The following is a 21,792-nucleotide window of genomic DNA, read 5'->3' as shown; positions in this document are numbered from 1 at the left end:
GATCCATAATGGGAGGCAGTGCATGCAAATAGATCTCATGCATATTCATGGGGGAAATCCTGAAAACTCGACTGGATTCCGGCCCTCGTTGCCCATACCTGGGTTAGAGGGTTGATATGGGAGGGGCGTGTGTGCTCCCACTGGCCACTAAGACTTGCAATGAAGATCACTGATTTATATGCTAGGGACGAGGAGGAGCATAGCATACTTCTGTCACTGAATAGCATCAGAAAAAACTCCTGGGTTTATCTTGATTCTTTCCCTGTCCCTATGCATATCACTATATCTCAATTTGCTATAATCTCCTCCCTTTGAGTAACATCGCTGCATTGTTACTGACAGTCGTTTCACTTAGAAGACACTGCTCAGAGTGAATAAGTGACCTGTGTAAAAGTTGATAATATGTATGATTTCTGGTGTGCAGAAGAAAATGGATCAGAAAAGTTGTGTGAATTTTTATTAAAATAGCCCAATGTGGCCTCGTTTTGTCTATGACAGGCTGCTTCAAGGGTAGTGACTGTTAAGCAGATATAAATAAAATCATTAGAATGTACATACTGTACATTATAAATCAAGTTAAACTTATATAAACATCCAAATAATAAATTGTAATTTGTTGTTCACTGGGCCTGGTTGCTGAAAGGTTTATTATGCTGTTATAAAATGAGTTAAAACTTATGGAATCCTTTTACTTAAGCTGGGGTAAGGCATGGTGAAAGCTCAGTGAAGTTAATCCAAGTTTTGGTGCTCAAATTAGGAAAAATACTGCATAAAAAAATAAAATTACTTGCCGTTAGTTTTCAAGGATCAATCACGTCAAAGAATGATGCTTGTTTGAACAGTTGTATCCTTACACACACAGATGCTCAGAACATTGACAGACACTTGAGTACGCGACGTACATGTAATCTATTCTAGTGTACACTTATGAAGGGAATTTTTAAAAATAAAGTAAAATTCTGGAATCTCTTCGTGGCACACAATTTTGAGAGACACAGATGTAGCTGAATGTAACAGACTTCTTTTTCAATGCATTTTGAATTGTGTATTTTAGCAAAATGTGAAAAACATACAAGGGTATGATTTTTTTTTTTTTAATAAGCTACTTATATGTACTAATAGTTGCACTTGAATGTAGTCCTTAACTTGTAGCAGGCTTTTTTAGCTGAAAAAACAAATGCACAGCAGATGAGGATGACGTAGATTGGGGTGAAAGATCGAGAATAAATCTTGGTGACAAAGACTTGTGGTCCACTTGCCCAGTTGGAGTCGGTTACAAAGGACCAAGAGTTTTGCAAAAACCTGTAAAAACTCATGTTGAATTTAAAATGAAAGGGCAACCAATTTGGTTTGTGCTAACTGCTGTTTGAATTAAAGAAGAGCGTGCTATTTATTCCCTTTTTATTTTGCTTGGCCTATTCAAGCCTTCAAGCATGTTGAAATTCCATTTTTGCTTTCCATGTACTAAGGCTGTACTTGGCCATTCCTCAAGAAAAGAAGGTTCTGTAACACACTGATTATCTTTCACCCCACACAAACAACAGTCACACTGCAGGAAAGACAAACCGTGGGGGCTAAGTTTATATCCGATTATGTTCAGCTTAATATGTCTTCATTTAAAAGGTGATGTCCCAGCCTGAGCAGTCCACTGCACAATAGCAGTGCAACTGGGTGAGGTCTGTAGAGAACAGATCGATAAAGTGCATGTTTCTGTAGATGCCTATATGCCTGCCTACAGGTGACCAGGAGCAGCCCACAGAATTCTCAGCTCTCTTCAATACTATTAACAGATATCGAGTCCTTTCAGGGCAAAGAGAGAGAGGGACAGATTCTTCAAACTTTCGAAAACTACAAGAACGAGAGGGCATTTGGAAAAGTTGAAAGGGGACAGGTTCAAAACCAATGCTAGGAAGTTTTTCTTCACTCCACGGGTGATGGACACCTGGAATACGCTTCCAGAGGACGTGATAGGACAGAGCACAGTATTAGGGTTCAAGAAGGGATTGGACAATTTTCTGAAGGGAAAGGGTATAGAGGGATATAGATAGAGGACTACTACACAGGTCCTGGACCTGATGGGCCGCCGCACGAGCGGACTGCTGGGCACAATGGACCTCTGGTCTGACACAGCAGAGGCACTTCTTATGACCCAGCAGAGGCACTTTCACTGTTTTCTTCTTTACAAGGTGTAATTTTGGGGATGTTCTATGTTTAGTTTTTGAGTTTCCCTTTGCTTCTGCTGTTCTAAACCCAAGTAAATTGGGGTATTGTTGCAACAAACCTTAAATAAAATAGCATGCATTTTTATTTTTTCGACTTAACAAGTTTCCTTGTTTTTTTTTTGTAAATTTAAAATGGTTTTATTTTCTTTTAGTATCACTTAGGGCTCCTTTTACTAAGCTGCGTTAAGCGTTTTTAGCACACGCTAAACCCGCGCTGCGCGGCTAGAACTAACACCATCAATGCTGGCATTAGTGTCTAGCACGCGCGGTAATTTAGCGTGCGCTATGCCGCGTGTTAATGCCCTAACGCGGCTTAGTAAAAGGAGCCCTTACTGTCCTGAATGATATTGAACATGTATTGCTGTAACCTGTTTTGAACAGTCGGCAGAGCAGGCTGCAAGATTTTGATGATGATAATGTCGTGATTACTAAGTTCTACCGGAGCGAATGCATCAGATGTGTTTTCTTTATTTTCGGACAATTCCCTGAGTTGCTCATTTTTGTTTCTTTAATTGGTTTTTTTGAGCACGTCACCTTTTGCTCCTTTTGCTCTCTTTCCAGGTTCCCCAACTATTGTCTCTATCCTTACCTATTGTTTTACCCTTAATTGTGCTTTCTTCAAATATTGTATTCAGTCCTTTTTCCCCAATTGTGTGCAGTTAGTATATGTGTTTTGTAAATGTCTACTAATCCAACATTGGTTTGTATAATATTTTAACTAATTTGTCTTGTTTCTTTTAAAGATATCTTTTTTATTATTGCTGTACACCGCCTAGAGATTGGAATAAGCGGTATAAAATTTTTTTAATAAACTTGAAACTACCTCTTACCAGCCTGGGACAGGGTTAGCAGCAGTAGGGTAATCACTTCTCCCAAGCTAATAGCTCAACAGGTTGGGTCTATCTCAGCTCTGTCCAATTACATGGATGAATTGCTTTTCTTGGAGGAAATCTACTATAATTCCATGAATGAAACGGGGCAAAGCCAGGACCGGATTAACAATAGTAGAAACTGTAAAATTGGGGAGGTTACAAACAATATTCACAAGACGGTACAATACTTTTTTTTTTTTGTTCCTAATATAAATAGATTACAAAAGATAGGTGGGAGGAAATCCAATGATTAATAGGAAAGGAGAACATAAAGGGTAGGTATGTAAAAGATAAGGCAAAATAAACCCCCCAAACCTCGTCTTGCTCCTATTTGGAATTCGCTGTGAGGATGCTTAAAGCTTAGCAATTTCAGTTTGAAAGACCTTTTGGTTCAGCAGCGACATAAAGCATGATGGGAAATTTGGGACCTGACACACAGCCTTGCGTTGATACCAGCACCGGCTGCGCTGTCCACTGTCATTTGAAGCATCTAGGAGACCTTCCGTTCAGCGCTGTTATCGCTTCAAGTGAACACACAACTTTTCCTGGTGTGCATTACGTTCTCTGGAGCCCTTCTCTTGTCTGCTTCTGTCCATCCTCGACTACCTTCTCTCTAATTCTGGTCTATAAACCAATTTGGTTAGCGTTCATCTCGGTACTATTGGTGCATTTCATTCCCGCCTGGACAACCCTGTGCATCCCTTAGTGCCCATTTCATAAAAGGCCTATTCCACACAAAACCACCTATCAAATCTCCTTTTGTTGCTTAGGATCTTAACATGTTTCTATCCGCTCTTATAAAATCTCCCTTTAAGCCACTTACATTTTGTTCTCTTAAACTACTCACTTGGAAAGTCATTTTCTTCGTAGCCCTCAGATTTGCACACCGGGTTAGTAAATTTCAAGCCCTTGTATTGGATCCTCCCATTACAAGGTTCTATCAAGACAGAGTAGTCCTTCAAATATGTCCAAAATTCCTCTGTAAAGAAGTTTCAGAATTCCACCTCAACCAGTTCATTAATTTTGCCTGTTTTCTTTCCAAAGCTCCATTCTTTCTTTCTTTTTTTTTTTTTTAATAATTTTCAATCTTTACAGTTCAAAACAGAACAGCAAAAGAATAAAGATAACAAAATCATAATCATTCAAATAATATTTTTAAAAAACACCTCTCATTTCACATCTTCCTAGCCCACTAATATTGGAGAAATCCATGGAATTTCCATAATATCAAAAAAGAAAATTATATTAGCCCATATGGGCAAAAGCTTATTGTGCTATTTGACTCACAACGAAGATCAGCAATCATTATCAACCCCCTTATCCTCAGATACTTCTTGTTTACTCAGAAATTGTTGGAATTGCAAAGGATCTCAAAATAGAAATTATTTTTGTTGAAACTTAATAATACATTTGCATGGAAACTTTAGAAAGAAAACAGCTTTTAAAGCTACCACTCGAGGTTTTAATTTGAGAAATTCTTTTCTACGATATTGTGTTGCTCTAGCTACGTCAGGGAAAATTGATACGAGATCTCCACAAAATTTTACTGATCTATTCTTAAAATATGATCTCATTATCAAATTTTTATCTAACTCACTTAAACAAGTGATCAAGAGAGTGGATCTAGTATAGTATCGTGGGAGTCCTCCAGGAAGTCTATTAAGTCAATCTCTGTAGAAACTAATAGGTCTGTCCCTTGATCAGATGTTATTTTCTTTTTCTGAGGAATATAATAACAATTAATTATTGGCAAGGACTCTGCATTTCTTAATCCCAATATCTCCTTAAAATATTTTCTAAGTAAAATTTCAGCAGATATCAAATGAGTTTTTGGGAAATTAACAAAGCGGAGATTCTTTGATCGTGCCATATTTTCCATTTGCTCAAACTTGGAATAGATAATACATGAGTCTTACTGCAGACATAGAAACGCTGCCGTGTGGAAACCTGTGATTCAATTATCTTTATCTTATTATCCAATAAAAGTAAATTAGAATCAACATTCTCAAATTTATTTTTACAATATCAGATGAAAGGTCTGAAGATTGATTGCTGTTCTTAACAGCCCTTCTACCCTCATATTAACTTGCCATAAATCCTTCAAGGTAATGTCCTTAGGTTCCTCAGATGATCTCAAGTCTCCCCCATTGTCCTCTGATAGGGAAATCAATTTGGGTAATGCTGTAAATTGCAATTTGGAGGGTGTTGAGGAAGATTTCAGAGAATCATCCAGGGTTGCTATGGGGTCTACAAGTCCCATAGCTCAAGACATCGGTGGAAGGGGAGGAATTCTATCGAGGGGACTAATCGATAATCCCAATATAGAAGAAAAATCTTGGGTTACTGGAGTTATTGGAGGTACAGTCAAATGATAGTCCATAGGACCAACTAAAGCTGGGATAGGATTTTTAGTTTTAACCTTACCCCAATCCTGCCCCTTAGAGCGCACCCCTTGGCCGCACGCAGGGGCTGCCGGTTGCTTTTGAGATGGAGGAGACAGACCAGGTGACATCACCATCCGTCTCCCCGAGTGCCTGTCTGAAGGCACCAGGCAGGGCAAAGGGAAATTCCAAGCAAATAGCTGCCGCTGTGACCTGAAAGAAAGAAGGTATCCTCCAAAGCACTGCGAATCTAATGGCTCCTCCGCTCCATTCTTATCCTGGAGAAGCAGCTCTTCACCCCTTAGACTGCAAACATGCTCTGTAGAGGAGGGTCCTCTCAGGTCTTTGTTGCCTTTGATCCTAATAGGCTATGAGTTGCTGAATCCAAAAGAACCATTTCCACTTGGCTACTGAACTGTATCTCTTTTGCATATACTTAGACTGGATTGGCGCTACAAGGCCATGTGACAGCCTCAGTGGCTCATTTTTGCTTTGCATCTGTTCGAGAAATCTGCAAAGCGGCTATGTGGTCCTCAATCCATGCATTTGCTTCTCACTCCTGTTAAGACCACACGTCGTCTGTTTGGGCATGCAGTTCTGCAAAATCTGTTCTCCACTTAAAGCCAACTTTCCCTCCAACCCTATTGAGTTTTGCCAGGCTTCTGCATAGTCAATGTTTAACCTCTTCAGAGCCATGATCATACGCCTACATGAACGCAAACCCAAGTTATCTGTGTCATGAACCCTAATGAAATAAAGTAACTCCTGGATATGGCCAAGCTCTTCTAAATTGTAAATCGCATTGTATGCCTCCTGGGGCATATTAACGATCCATAAATACTAATGTAATGATCCTGGAAGCTTGGAAGGGCCACCTGTGAGAATATTATGCTTGCTTGTCCTTGGGAAACACAAAGATACTACCTGTAGCAGGTGTTCTCCAAGGACAGCAGGCATATATTCTCACAACCTTTTCAGTTATCCCTGGTGGTCCTGTCCATGCACCTCCTACGACTCGCCAATCGGGGCTCGCAGGTGCACAGGCACGAACTTCTTGAGCTTCCACATGGCCCTGCGCTGCTAGCAGACTGGCTGCCGCCAAGTCCCGCAAATCACACAAGAACTGGCGGCAGCCAGTGCTAGCGGCGCAGGGCCACACGAGAGCTCGAGAAACTCGCTCCTGCATGCCTATGCGCCCCAATTGGTGGGGCAGGAGCACGGTGAAGCTGTGAGAATATTATGCCTGTTTGTCCTTGGAAAACGCAAAGATACTTACCTGTAGCAGGTGTTCTCCGAGGACAGCAGGCATATATTCTCACAACCTGTCTACTTCCCTTAGTTGGCTTCTTAGCTTTGTCACTGAACTGATGGTCTCACAAGCTGATGTTAGGCGGGAAAGCACCAGCACGTACACAGCATGGGCACTTTCTGACAGTGCACTTGGCAGTATCCACACCAGTGTCCTTGGATGACATCACCCACTTGGAGAACACCTGCTAAAGGTAAGTTTCTTTGCTTTACTGCCAAGTAAGTGTTTGTCTACACCAGTGTCTTGCAAACTTTTTCGAGCCGGGGCACACTAAACCTAGTGTCCCCGGCTCGAGACACCCGGAAGTGCGCTGGTGTCGGTGTGATGACATCTCGCGCATGCGTGACATCAGCGCGCCAACGTCAGCACATGTGCAAAGGCCCTTCAAAAGGGCCTTGCGCCGAGAGGAGAGCAGGGCTGGCAGAAAGAAGAGCTGGAGAGAAGGGCCGGCAGAGAGAAGAGGTGCTGGCATCAGAAGATTGCTTACAGGACGAGCCTCTCTTCGTGAGAGGCACGTCCTTTAGACAGCTGGCACCGGCATCTCTCCTCTTCCCCAATGTACTACGGCACACCTTTGCGATACACTGGTCTACACCAACGACACAAGGAAAGAATTTGTCTCCATCCCAGCAGATAACCATGGGAAACCATTCCGTGTCATTCGTTAGTGTCTATCTCAACCTCAGTCCTTTTACAACAGCATTCTTCAATGCAAAGCCCAAGTCAGTGGCTGTGCCCATTCATACTCTGATTCTTCCCCCTCTTTAAAGAATGTCAAAGGATGGGGATAAATTCTGGCCCTTTGTTATTCTCTAATAGTTCTTAATTGGCTAATCCGGGCGAGTGCTTCCATTAGGATGCTATGTGCTAAGCTATTAGTACACAGCTCCTAAGCAAGTTTACTGCATTGGCCTCATGGTTCTTTGAAACTGGAGTTTTCGGTTAAATCGAATAACACGCAACCATAAAATGAACTGGAGCATGCTTTACCAGTGAAACAGTGTTTAATTTAGTTAAAATGTTTAAACAGTTATCGGTTTCCATGGGAAATCATTAGTTATATCAATTTGCAAGACCCAGAATAGAAAGTGCATATACACCTTTGAAAGGACCCTGACTCAGTCAACAGTCACATTCAGCGATACTTGAGACTGAAAAAAAAGTCATCAAAACACAAAAATTGATTTGCTGACCTTTGGACTCACTAATGATAAATATACACACTTTTAAAGAAAACTGAAACAAGTCTACAGAAAATTAATGTGAATTTATATTGTGATGTTAATTAAATTCAATATATTGTGGGAAGGTAAGAAACCGGAGAAGGAAGGCATTTGTGGTGATTTAGCTGTAATTTGCAAATAAGAAAATGCAAAGTAAGAGAAAGCCCATGGTACTGACCGCAGACTTGGGCAGTTTTAAGTAAGTCAATATGCAATACAATATTTATTCAAGGCCTTTTCTAATCTGCTGTGATTGAATACTTAATATAAACCCCAAATACTACTACGAGGGAGGTTATCAACATTGGCTACTGTTAAGATGTGTAATTTTTACTGCTAACCTCATTTATTAAAAACTAGATCTCGCTGCATAAAATGGGCCCTGTCCGAAAACAGTACGACAGTGGTACAATAATACATCTTAGCGTGAGTCCACATTGATGATGACCTTAGTGTGAAGAGCTTTAGTCTGTTAATAGAGTTAATATTGTGATGTCATTAGGCCTCATTTTACCATTGCCTATGAGTCCAGTGATGTCACAATATCTTGTTTGTCCTGTACTTGGCTCACTTTTATTACATAAAGCAGGGATTTTGAATTATAAAGGCCTTTCTTTTTTCCTTTAATTAAGGAGGGGAGTTAGCAGTGTAGGCTACTGTTAAGGCATGTTATTTTACTGTTAACCCCAGTTCTGTAGCAAAGGCCATAGGAATCTATATTCTAGATCACAGTTCTTCAACCGCTGGTCCGCGCAGGGCCGGCGAGATCAAGTCGGCAGTTAAATTTCCTGCCGACTGCGGTTCCTCCCGACTAATGTTCCTCCCAGCCTCAGGCGATCAAGATAGGCTGCCAACGTCGGGGCCTTCCCTCTCTGAGTCTCGCCTGTTCGGAAACAGGAAGTTGAAACAAAATAGGCAGGACTCAGAGAGTGAAGGTCCCGACGTCGGCAGCGTGTCTTGATCGCCACCCCTGCCGAGTTGCTGAAGAGGGCCGCAGGGAAGTTGCGATTAGACCGGAGAGAGCTGCAGATTCAGGTGCAGGTGGAGGGAGATGGTCAGCGTGTGCGAACAAGATCCTGGGGAGCCTTCACATTGGCTGCCTCCCCTCCCACCAGCTCTCCAATTTGCCAGGGAAGTGATTTACCGGCAACTTCCTGCAGGCAAGTACCGAGAGTTGCTGGAAGAGGAGGAAGCCACTGTAGGAGGCTGGGAAGGTCTGGAAAAGGGAGAGCTGTTACTGGACTTGTAGGGAGTTAGAAGGAGAGATGCTGCTGGGAGGGGAGGAGGGAAAGGTATGGGAAGAGAGTTAATGTTGGATAGAGGGAGGAGGGAAGGGAGAAGAAGGAGAGATGCTGCTGGGAGGGGAGGAGGGAAAGGTATGGGAAGAGAGTTACTATTGGATAGAGGGAGGAGGGAAGGGAGAAGAAGGAGGGAAAGGGATGGGAAGAGAGTTACTGTTGGATAGAGGGAGGAGGGAAGGGAGAAGAAGGAGAGATGCTGGGAGGGGAGGAGGGAAAGGGATGGGAAGAGAGTTACTGTTGGATAGAGGGAGGAGGGAAGGGAGAAAAAGGAGAGATGCTGCTGGGAGGGGAGGAGGGAAAGGGACGGGAAGAGAGTTAATGTTGGATAGAGGGAGGAGGGAAGGGAGAAGAAGGAGAGATGCTGCTGGGAGGGAGGATGGAAAGGGATGAGAAGAGAGTTAATGTTGGATAGAGGGAGGAGGGAAGGGAGAAGGAAAAAAAGGAAGGAGGGTAGGGAGAAAGAAAAAAGGAAGGAAACAGCTGGCAGGGAGATTACAGGAGGTGAAGGGGGTCAGGGTAGAATGGAGAGATCAGATGAGAGAAAGGGGAGAGAGAGGAATGAGAAAGTAGAGAGACATTGATGCTGGAAAGGGGGTCAGCAGAGAAATGAGAGAGGGATAAAGATGCTAGATCTGGTGTAGGAGAGATAAAAATGAAGAAGGCAGTGAAGCTGGAATGAATGATGTAAAAAGGAGAGAGGAGGATGGACAAGGAAGAGGGGCATAGAAAGAAGTCAGATACATATGGAAGGGGGAGAGGGCAGACATTGGATGGAACGGGCAGATGCTGGAAGGAAAAGAGTGAAAAGAAGATGAAAGCAGAAACCAGAGACAACAAAAGGTAGAAAAAATAATTTTATTTCTATTTTGTCATTAGAATATATCAGATTTGAATTATTTACTATTGAAACCGCAAATAATGTTTCAACTGCTATTTGAGATTTTTGAAATAAGCAGCCAGCGATTTCTGGACAGCCAACCAGCAATTTCACGCATGCTGGGAAGAAGCCTTTCTCTCTAGGGATGCTGGGAAGCAGCGTTTTTTCTCAGTGCACATTGGGAAGCATGGAAGCAGCGAATTAGTGGGAGAAAACATGGAAGCAGCGATTTTCAGAGTTACAGTAAAGTAATGGTGATGAACTTTTTTATCGGTATGTACAGTAGAAGGAAAAAACTTTAGTGATGACGTTTTGGGGGGCAGAGTCAGCAGCCGAAAAATCGCGAATAAGTGAAACCGCAGATACAGAAACCGCGAATACGGAGGGAGAAGTGTAATGTGCAAACTAATCTTTTTAAAAAGGAAATTGGGGGTCAGAATAAGGAACAGAAGTAAAATGATTATTTCAGGGTGGGCAGCCGCTGTCTCGAGGGCCACGGCCCAGTTGGATTTTTAGGATTTCCCCAATGAATACACATGAGATCTATTTGTATGTAAAAAGATCTTATGCCTATTCATTGGAGAAATCCTGAATACCTGACTGGGTTGCAACCCTTGAGGGCTGAGGTTACCCACCCCTGGATTATTCTGTGCTTCTTAAAATACAAAGATAGGAGAGGGATGAACCCTGCCTGGCACCTACAAATGGCAACAGAACGAGAACAGTGGATCGGGGTAAGATGTTCAAAGTGGCAGCCACAACCACAAACATTTCTTCATAATGATTTAGATCAGTTGTTCCCAACCCTGTCCTGGAGGACCACCAGGCCAGTCGGGGTTTCAGGCTAGCCCTAATGAATATGCATGAGAGAGATTGGCATATAATGGAGGTGCCAGGCATGCAAATCTGCTCCATGCATATTCATTAGGGCTATCCTGAAAACCCGACTGGCCTGGTGGTCCTCCAGGACAGGCTTGGGGACCACTAATGTAGATCAGTCTGTTATGGAAGTAATTCTGCTGATGTGCTTTGATCATAGCGAGGACAATCCTAAAAGCCATGTCTGTGTGTAAAGCAGTGCTTTTGATATATGCATAAAATATGCATGTCCAGCCTTTATATGCATAGGTTTACTGGTACTGGAGTGGAAATGGTCTCTGAAAAGGGGCAAAGGAGGGGTTTGCATTTATATGTACACAGGAAGACCTTGGATTGCAAGTAACCTGGTCTGCAAGTGTTTTGTAAGACGAGCAAAATGTTTTATTAAATTTTAACTTGATAAAACGAGCGATGCCTTGCAATACAAGTACATACAGTATACACACATCACAACTGAGCCAAAGACGCTGCGAGGTCTTGCACTGTATACGCGCGTCACAGCTGAACCGGTGGTTCTTCTCTCTCCGACGCAGGAGTGTAGTGACTGTTCTAAACGTATTACAGTACAGTATTTTCTATTAAATTTTTTGGGTTGTGGAACGAATCAGCTGAGTTTCCATTATTTCTTATGGGGAAATTGGTTTTGATATATGAGTGCTTTGAATTACAAGCACTTTCCGGAACGAATTATGTTCGCAAACTAAGGTTTTACTGTACTTCTAAAAGTATTCATGAATGTTAAATTAACCTAAGAAATGTGTTCCTGTCCATGAGCAGGTCTAAATAAGAATGATAATTCAGAGGGTGACTTTTTAAAATGGAAATACAGTATGTGCATTTATGGTGGTTTTGAACATTTAAAACATAAACCAGTAAACATCTAACACCACCACTGCTCAAAATAACAACAATTTAAAGATATGGGGGTAAGAAAAGCCTCAGAATCATAGGAATGCTCTTACTTGCTGCATATGAACACACTCAAACGCTACCTCCTTTTCAATTGTAGGCATAAAAACCTCCCCAAAACACTTTTTTCACATTTTCAATTATACAGCAAACTTCACAGCAAAATTATCAAAAAAATGGGTGAATTACTTAGGCCCCCCCCCCTTTTTGAAAGCCAATGCTCTGAGCACACATTGGAAGCATTTGAAGGAATATCTTTAAGGAGAGCCCATTATAGCGATCAAAACTCAAAGGAGCTTCTCTGTTCCCCAATTCTTAAGGCTCCAATTGAATGTGAAGGTAAAGTTGGCCATCGACCGAGTGGCTCTTACCAAATGGGTTTTATGATGGAAACAACCTCTATATTTCAAAACTCATTTGATAAGAAAAAACTATAGGTTAAAACATTTTACTTCATGCAACACGGAATTAGTGATATATTGTTTGAGATGTCCTTGTAATAAGATTTATATAGGACAAACCCATGAAAATTTGAACAGAAAAGTAATATTAAGCTGGGTAAAGTAGAAGCTCCATTAGTGAAACAACTAGAGGCAAATTCTATAAGAAGCGCCCAAAAATTCAGCGCGATTCAAGTAAAATGGATGTTTAGTGAATCATGCTGAGCGGTAACGATTTTGGAGGCGCCCAATAATTAGGCCAGCTCTAAGCACAACAAAACGTTAGGCGGCCATGCGAGCGCTTAAGCACGCTTAAGAGCGGCGATTCTGTAACAAGGCGCCTAACGAAGCCACGCCCACGCCTTACATGCATAGCGCCTATGTTTTTGAAGGCCGCCTAAATTTTTAGAGGCGCCGTGTTCCAGAATCGCTCTTTCTTGATAGGCGCCTACGTTTCAATTATTGCCGATTAAAAAGCTTAATTGAGCTTGTTGTATTCAATTTAGATAGGCGCTTATCTAGTTGACTTACATTAGGCACCGGTTACAGAACTAGCACATACAATTTCAAAGCTGCTATTATTGATTGCTTATGTTGTGGTCCAAGAGGGGGTAATTATCACCAACTTTTGGCTCAGCCAGGATATTTTTATTAGAGTCAATAGAGCCAAAGGGCTTTAAATATTGAATGGCAACACTTTTTAGTGAACTATGATTGGTTTGTGCGTCTGATTGAACTGACAGGACCCCTATTGTAGACGCTTCTGTAATTGGGTAGGATTGGTCAAGAACCGCCCCGAAATCATTTCTTTATCCTGATAAAATACCAGGGATACTATCCATGTAGCTCGTCCGGACAGTTCAAGATTTGATGATTCCAAAAGAGTTGTTAAATCTTGTTCAGTAGTTGTTTCAGACTCCTTTAATGTCCTTTTTAAGTAATAAATCTTCTGCAAAGGTGGTATATTCATTTCCGTGATTTTTAATGTAGAAACCAGGAAATCTTTAAATAATTCCCTAGGAGTTTTAAATTTAAGTTTCCTTTTTGGGAGAAAGAATATATATATATATCCGGACGTTTCAAAATGGACTCAGACTAGAAGGAAAGAATTTCTTGCATATAGGGATAAAGTTGTTTCATTAGGAGCCTCTTTTCAGTTAAGATTCCCTTGTAAGTGTTTTGTTGTATTTCAAAACAATAGATATATCTTTTATGATTCTCAGCAGCTACGTTTCTTTTTAGAGGGTAAAGGTGTTTCATTTGCACCATAATGACTTCGGTGTAACTCAAGTCCTTTTTCTTTTATTAACCATCGGTTCTCACTTCATTTCCTGTAAAACTTTAATATGTGATCTTTCCTGGAAGAATTTCCTTTTCTTAGTCTCTTTCCTCCTTTATTGAGGACTATGTTAAATAAAAAGTATGGGTTACTTCTTTTTGTCAATATATTTCCAATAATGAAAATGGATTTATTTTGTATTATCTTTGTTTTGAATTATGATTACTAATATTGGATGTATTAATATCGTATATTGCCTTTAAACATAATTGTTGTTTATTTGAAAAATTTAAATAAAGATTTATTAAAAAAAAAAAAAAAAAGAACCGCCCCGAAAGTGTTTTATAGCTCAGGCTGCTGTAGTTACGTGAGAACGCCGTGCATTGCTGAAGAGCGAGTGAGTGTGGAATAATATAAGCATTCCAGCTTGCGACATATTTAGTAATGATTTTTTTTTTTTTTTTTTGCAATTTTGAACCGAAAAACGGCAGTGAGGATCATTTTCCCTGACGCAGAGGCTTCCGTGAGCTGCGAAACGTTGCAGCGTCTGAGTATTTTGGATTGCTGCAAGTGTTGTGAATGCTATGGGAACTGTTAAGCTAAGAGTTGAAAAGGGATTGCATTTAAATTAAGTAATGGCTGAGTGTTCACCCATTTTTTAAAAATTAATTTTGCTATAAAGTCTGCTGTATAACTGAAACAGTGAAAAAAAGTGTTTTGGGGAGGTTTTTTTGCTAATGACTGGAAGGGAGGAAACATTTGAGGGTGTTCATAAGCACCAAATAAGAGCTTCCCTATGATTCTGAGGCTTTTCCTACCCCAGATCTTTAAACTCTTGTTATTTTCAGCAGTAATGGCATTTATATGTTCACAGTGGTTTGCTAGTTTATATTTTTGATTGTCAACCACTATCTGTCTATGGCACAGGTGTCAAAGTCGGTCCTCGAGGGCCGCAATCCAGTCGGGTTTTCAGGATTTCCCCAATGAATATGCATCGAAAGCAGTGCATGCACAAAGATCTCATGCATATTCATTGGGGAAATCCTGAAAACCCGACTGGATTGCGGCCCTCGAGGAGGGACTTTGGTACCCCTGTCTTAAGGGAATAGACAAGGAATCAGCGTGTTTCAACTTTGCATAACCATTGCTAACCTTCTCCCCCCAAAAAACAAAAAAAAACCCCAACAACAACAAGAAGAAAACAACCCAACAATATATGAAACATAGAAAATGACGGCAGAAAAGGGCCTCAGCCCATCAAGTTTTTGCATCCGGCTTATTTCCAAAGCCCATAGACCAGGGGTGTCAAAGTCCCTCCTCAAGGGCTGCAATCCAGTCGGGGTTTCAGGATTTCCTCAATGAATATGCATGAGATCTAATAGCATACAATGAAAGCAGTGCATACAAATAGATCTCATGCATATGCATTGGGGAAATCCTGAAAACCCGACTGGATTGCGGCCCTCAAGGACCGACTTTGACACCCCTGCTCTATGGGGTTCTTTTACTACCGGCCTCTTTTACAAAGCCGCGCTAGTGGCTGCACTGCGCTAATGGCCCCGAGGCCCATAGAGATTTAAAGGGCTTCGAGGCTGTTGCCACACGGCTTTGTAAAAGAGGCCGTAAGGCGCGTTAGCCATTTTAGCACATAGACTACAGTGGACGCGTTAGCATTTGGCACACGCTAAAACGGCTAGCACGCCTTAGTAAAAAAAACCCTTTATATAGATTTTTGGTTTTGAAAATTTTCAATACCTGCTTAAGGAAAATTAGGCACGTTTTATCTATGTGTGCATTTAATGATCTTTTTACTAAACCGTGTAAAAAAGCAGTGGCCTCAGCATGCCTTTGTACGGGTTTTTCCTGTGCACTAAAGGCCAAGTTCTATAAACGGTGTCTCGATTGTAGGCAGCAGTAGGCGTCCTACCGCTGTCTAACCAGCCAATCGGGGTGCACATTTTCGGGGGGGGGGGGGGGGGAAAAATGCCCAACTTGAGGCAGGCCTACACTGTAGGTAACTGTCGCGGGTGTGAGGAGGCGCCTAGAGATGCTTAAGCTTGGCCAAGGCTGGGTGTGGTTTTGTAGCCTTAGGCGAGCTTAAGCAGCCCTAGGCACCTGAAACGTAAGCCGGCAAAATGCCGGCCTACATTTCCAACAAACATGGCCGCTAAACTGGTCGCGGGAAGGAAATCTGCCTGCCACGATCAGCTGACTGGCCACAGCAGGGAATCCCTGAACCCCACTGCAAGTCAGCCAGCAGCCCCAAAACAACCCCCGACAGGAGGGATGCCCACTCCTTCCTGCTGGAATCCCCTCTGAACACATGACCCCCCAAAACCCACTTGGACCCTCCCCGGTACCTTAGGGATGGCTTTAGGTATCTGGCCAAATGGAGTGCATCCCAGAAGGAGGCCTAAGACTCCGGTTGGCCCAGGTGCCTAAAGCCCCTCCTGTGGACGGGACCTTAGGCGCCTGGGCCAGTCAGGGCCTTAGGCCCCCCCCACCCGATGCATTCCAGGATGTACCGGGAAGGGGAAGGCCCACCATTCTGAAGAGGCGGGCCTGCCAGCCAGAAGGAGTAGACATCCCTCCGGCTAGCCTTGCTGCTAAAGTTATAGGGGGGAGACTGCAGGAGGGAGTGGATCAGAGTGTTGGGCTGAAGTACCATAATTGGGCAGGGAGCCTGATCCAACAGAGAGAGATACTGAGGAGCTGAAAAGTGGATACACTTGTAGGTCAGGTATGAGGAGTTTGAACTGTATGTGGAACCGGACAAGGAGCCAGTGAAGTGACTTGAGGAGAGGAGTGACGTGAGCATAATGACCCTGGGAAAATAAGAGCTGTGCAACAGAATTCTGAACTGATTGAAGGGGGGAGAGATGGCTTCGTGGAAGACCTGCGAGAGGTGACAAGAGCGTGGATGATGGTCTTGGCTGAGTGTTCAGAGAGGAAAGTTCAGATTTTGCCGGCATTGTAGAGAAAGAAATGACAAGTTTTGGAGGATCAGAGTGTTGGGTTCCAGTACCATAATTGGGCAGGGAGCCTCAATGCAATGTTCCCTCTAAGCTGCCACACACCTTTTAGCAGGAGGCTGTGCAGCCATTCAGCCCCACCACACAGCCGGTGGAGTCAGAACCAGGACTCCTCCGGTGCCACTGCTGCTATTTCCCCAAATTAACAGCAGCAGTGGCAAACTCAAACAAACCAGCGTGACCTTCCCATACACACCCGCAGCTGCCGGCTCGCCTTCTCCAATGTCACTTCTGGGGCAAAGCTGGCAGCCGCAGATATGTGTGGAAGGGTCCCACAGCCGGTTTGCATCCCTTCTGCTGGCCAACATATGGGGGGGGGGGGGGCGGGGGTTTGGGGAGTTCATTGCCACCCAGCTGATTGCAGCAGGGAGATTCCTTTGCTGCGATCAGCTCAGCGGTAACGCAATTCTCTAAATGACGCCTGCGACATGGACGCCGGTTAGAGAATCAGGGTGATTAAGCAGGGTTAGGCATCTGTCCATTAGGACAGACGTGATTCTGTATAGGACGCCCCTGTGCAATTCTCTTAAGCGGCTGCCGAGACCGGGCGTCCTCTACAGAATCAGGCCCCAAGGCTATATTTAGTGCAGTTGTTAAATGGACCTTTACTATTTGTTGCATTAATGTTGCCCTTAAAGAAGGTAACGCTTGTGTATTTACCACCGCCCATGTTGTAAATGGTTAGAGCTCATGCGATATTCCTGTGCTAATCAGTGAGCATATGGTAATGTAGCTCCACCCCTCCGACACCCCCCCCTCAAGTTTTTAAAATCTGTGCGGCATGCGGTTAGCATGCACATATTTGGTATATCCCGTTGTAAGTCATTACAAGCTGCATTAGGAACACAGCTTAGTAAAAGGGCTCCTCGGCTATAAAATTATCCCCGTATTGCTCAACTAAAATCTGCCAAGTCTGCGGTCAGAAGAGAAGGTACCGAACGAGACCCAATAGCATAGCATATTATCCATCAGAACACACAGCTGGGTTTTTTCTTTCAATATATATAATTTACAAAATATAGAATTTGGTATATCTTCTAGATCTCCAAGTTGCAATATTACAAAATAAAAATACAAAATGACGCATTATCAGATTTTTTTTTGTCTTGTTTTTTCGAAGTGTCCCTTGTTCACATCTCCACCCCTCCCCCAACATGTAAACTGATATATAGCTATATATATCAAAGATGAAGAGCACAGAAGACATTTTGATTTAATGTGTTTGCAGAACAGTGACTTTGTCGATCAGGTTGGCCATTTCCATATTTTTTTGCTCCCTTAGCTGTTGGCATCAAGATAAGTACTGTAGTCAAAGGTGATTTTCGTGGCAAATGTCCTCCAGATAAAAATAGTGCTCATAGAATAATTCTTAAAGGCCTTTGTGTAAAGCACTAGTAAGTGTCCATTTTAATTTATAAAACAACCTGCTCACGCTCGTTATAAAATAACAGGTGCACAGCAGATAGCTGATGATCTGAAATTAAAATACATTCCTTCGCTGAGGGAAAAACTTCTTGCATCTCCAATAAATACTTAAATATCTTCCTAAGTCTTGTGTAGCAGCCCAAACTTGTATTTAAAAACATTACATTTGTGTGTTTTTATCTGTTGGTTCCATGTAAGATACATCTTTGGTCAGTTTGGCAGTTGTCCAAAAGTCATTCCTCACTCCTTGCTTGTTGGCAGTGTGACTTGCAATGCGGTGTCTATCTCGGAAAGTAGCATTGAAGAAATCCATCTCCAGATCTCTCTCAAATGCTTATCGGCCTCGCGCTGTAGGTTCTTTCTTGGAAAGCAATTATCCCGTGACCTTTGTCATAGGCATCTCCTGAAACCTTCTCTGCTAACTCATCGGAGGTCCTTCATTTAGAAAGTAGGTCGTCATTTCCCCTTTCCCTTTGACTTTCACAACCCCTCGACATTCCAGATGATAGTTGTTGGCTGCTAATACCTGATGGAGGTCTGCAGTTACCTATTGGGAGAAAGGAAAATGCTCAAAGCAGAATAGAGGTATCTTTCTCTCGGTTGCATCAGTTGACTTTGCTTGGGTCAGCCGGTAGGTTTGAAATTGATGGTCATAGTGAGACTGGATTATGTGACATAAAAAGTGTTACTCCAATTTTAACACTGTATTAAACCCTGAGTATGCAACAGTAAAATTTATTGAAAGGATTTTGGGGTGCAGATATCTCAATTGGGTAGTTTTTAATTTTTTTAATGTCATTTGAAAGAGCATCTTTGCTACAACAGTTCCACCCTGTTTCATCTTGGACCTGGCCTTGCTTTGGTCAGAATTAAGGTCCCAAAGACATGCATCATTTGCATGCACAGACATGCTGTTATACAGAGCCATCTTTGGCACCCTATTGTGTAACATGCAAATAAGCTGGAGATGTGTTATTTTGCAATGCAGCTAAGCTTTTTGTGCTTACCATACTTTAAGCTTACGACACATCTTGGTTTGCCATGTACTTTTATAAATGGACATTAAGTTGTGCTGTGTTATTTACTGCATGCAAGCCTAGACATGCAAAAATATCACCTCGGCAAGAAACTGTGATGTCATATCAAAATGTCATGTCAGCAGTGTGTTGAGACATGACATAACACATACCATAAAAACGTGCTTCTATACCACATAACTGTGATGATCCATGCGGTTTACAAAATAATAAGACAATCAAGAGGAATATATTAATTGCCCAGAAATCTAGTAAACAAATATGTTTTTTAGATGGTTCCTAAACTGTTGATACGTACTAGCATTCAAAATCAAGGAGCTCAAGTCTTTATCCCAGGAGGCTGCTTAGTAAGCTAAAAGACGTTGGTGATATTTCTTAAATTTACATCCCTTGACGGACAGAAAAGAAAAAAGAGTAACTGTCTTGCGCATTTTGCATTTACAAAAGTAAAGGAGCCCTTTATGGTACAGTGGCTGCCTTGATGGACTGGTCCTTGCCCCATCCTGAGGGAATGATTAAAACAGGGATGGTTAACAAGACTAAGAATGTTATAACGCCCCTGTATCGCTCCATGGTGCGACCTCACCTGGAGTATTGCGTTCAATTCTGGTCTCTTTATCTCAAGAAAGATATAGGAGCACTAGAAAAGGTTCAAAGAGGAGCGACCAAGATGATAAAAGGGATGGAACTCCTCTCGGATGAGGAAAGACTAAAACGCTTAGGGCTCTTCTGCTTGGAAAAGAGACGACTGAGGGGAGATTTGATTGAAGTCTACAAAATCCTGAGTGGATCGATTTTTCACTACGTCAAAAATGACAAAGACTAGGGGACACTCGATGATGTTACAGGGGAATACTTTTAAAACCAATAGGAGGAAATTTTTTTTCACTCATAGAATAGTTAAGCTCTGGAACGCGTTGCCAGAGGTTGTGGTAAGAGCGGATAGCATAGCTGGTTTTAAGAAAGGTTTGGATAATTTCTTGGAAGAAAAGTCCTTAATCTGTTATTGAGAGGGACATGGGGCAAGCCACTGCTTGCTCTGGATCGGTAGCATGGAATGTTGCTACTCTTTGGGGTTCTAGAATGTTACTCTTTAGGGTTCTAGAATCTTGTTACTCTCTGGGATTTCAGAATCTTGCTATTCTTTGAGATTTTGTATGGAATGTTGCTAATCTTTGGGGTTCTAGAATCTTGTCACTCTCTGGGATTCCGGAATTTTGCTATTCTTTGAGATTCTGTATGGAATGTTGCTACTCTTTGGGGTTCTAGAATCTTGTTACTCTCTGGGATTCCGGAATCTTGCTATTCTTTGAGATTCTGTATGGAATGTTGCTACTCTTTGGGGTTCTAGAATCTTGTTACTCTCTGGGATTCCGGAATCTTGCTATTCTTTGAGATTTTGTATGGAATGTTGCTCCTCTTTGGGGTTCTAGTATCTTGTCACTCTCTGGGACTCCGGAATTTTGCTATTCTTTGAGATTCTGTATATCTTGTCACTCTCTGGGACTCCGGAATTTTGCTATTCTTTGAGATTCTGTATGGAATGTCCTTGGGTTTTGGCCAGGTACTAGGGACCTGGATTGGCCACCGTGAGAATGGGCTACTGGGCTTGATGGACCATTGATCTGACCCAGTAAGGCTATTCTTATGTTCTTTATTTATCCTCTCATTTATTTATTTATTCAATTTTCTATACTATTCTCCCAGGGAAGCTCAGAACGGTTTACATGAATTTATTCAGGTACTCAGGCATTTTTCCCTGGCTGTCCCAGTGGGCTCACAATCTATCTAATGTACCTGGGGCAATGGGGGGATTAAGTGACTTGCCCAAGGTCACAAGGAGCATTGTGGGTTTGAAGCCACAACCTCAGGGTGCTGACTGAGGCTGTAGCTGTAACCACTGCACCACTCTAGAAATCAAAATGTAGCAAAAGTGAGCAAAGTATAGGACAATCAAGCCATTGTGACATCACTGATGAGGTTGGCTCTTAGGCATTGGTGGGATGAGGCATTATGATGTCACAATACCAGCTCTGGTTATCAGAGGCTGAAGCTTTTCACACTTATTATTTATTCAATTTTCTATACTGTTCCCCCTGGGGGGGGCTCAGAATGGTTTACATGAATTTATTCAGGTACTCAAGCATTTTTCCCTATCTGTCCCAGTGGGCTCACAATCTATCTAATGTACTTGGGGCAATGGAGGGATTAAGTGACTTGCCCAGGGTCACAAGGAGCAGCGTAGGTTTCAACCCACAACCTCAGGGTGTTGAGGTTGTAGCTTTAACCATTGCACCACACTCTCCCAGGCAGAGTAGCCCCAAATTGGGGAACTGTAGTTACCTAAGCCTTAAAAGATGGAATAACAAACCACCCAAAAATAATAAAACTGAACAGAGCAGATCAGGACACACCTTCTAAGTTTGCTTCCAGAAGGAAAACCCGAAGAGGGCACTTTAGGAGGAGGAGGAGCTGAAAGATGCGATTGACATCCTTCTGCAACAGTTATTCACCTAGAGTACAGACCCCTATGTTTATGTAACAGAAGTCATTATTATGATTGGAAAGGTTTAATGAAATTTTTTGACATTTTTGTATTGGGCAGC

The 21,792-nt window shown here is 42.3% G+C and overlaps 1 protein-coding gene across 1 annotated transcript in view; it reads right to left on the bottom strand.

The window, feature by feature from the left end:
• Positions 1-15,335: 15,335 nt before the first annotated feature.
• ADCY5 (adenylate cyclase 5) overlaps positions 15,336-21,792 on the bottom strand; it is a 477,676-nt gene continuing 471,219 nt past the window's right edge. Inside the window, 1 exon segment of the mRNA XM_033944132.1 lies at positions 15,336-18,696. Within this exon segment, the coding sequence (XP_033800023.1) occupies positions 18,568-18,696 (129 nt within the window). The 3' untranslated portion in view covers positions 15,336-18,567.

This window comes from Geotrypetes seraphini, chromosome 5 (assembly GCF_902459505.1).
Source record: "Geotrypetes seraphini chromosome 5, aGeoSer1.1, whole genome shotgun sequence".
In the NCBI taxonomy this organism is placed as follows: domain Eukaryota; kingdom Metazoa; phylum Chordata; class Amphibia; order Gymnophiona; family Dermophiidae; genus Geotrypetes; species Geotrypetes seraphini.
Note: the sequence above shows the minus strand (reverse complement) of the source record. Positions and strands in the feature narration are given on the sequence as shown.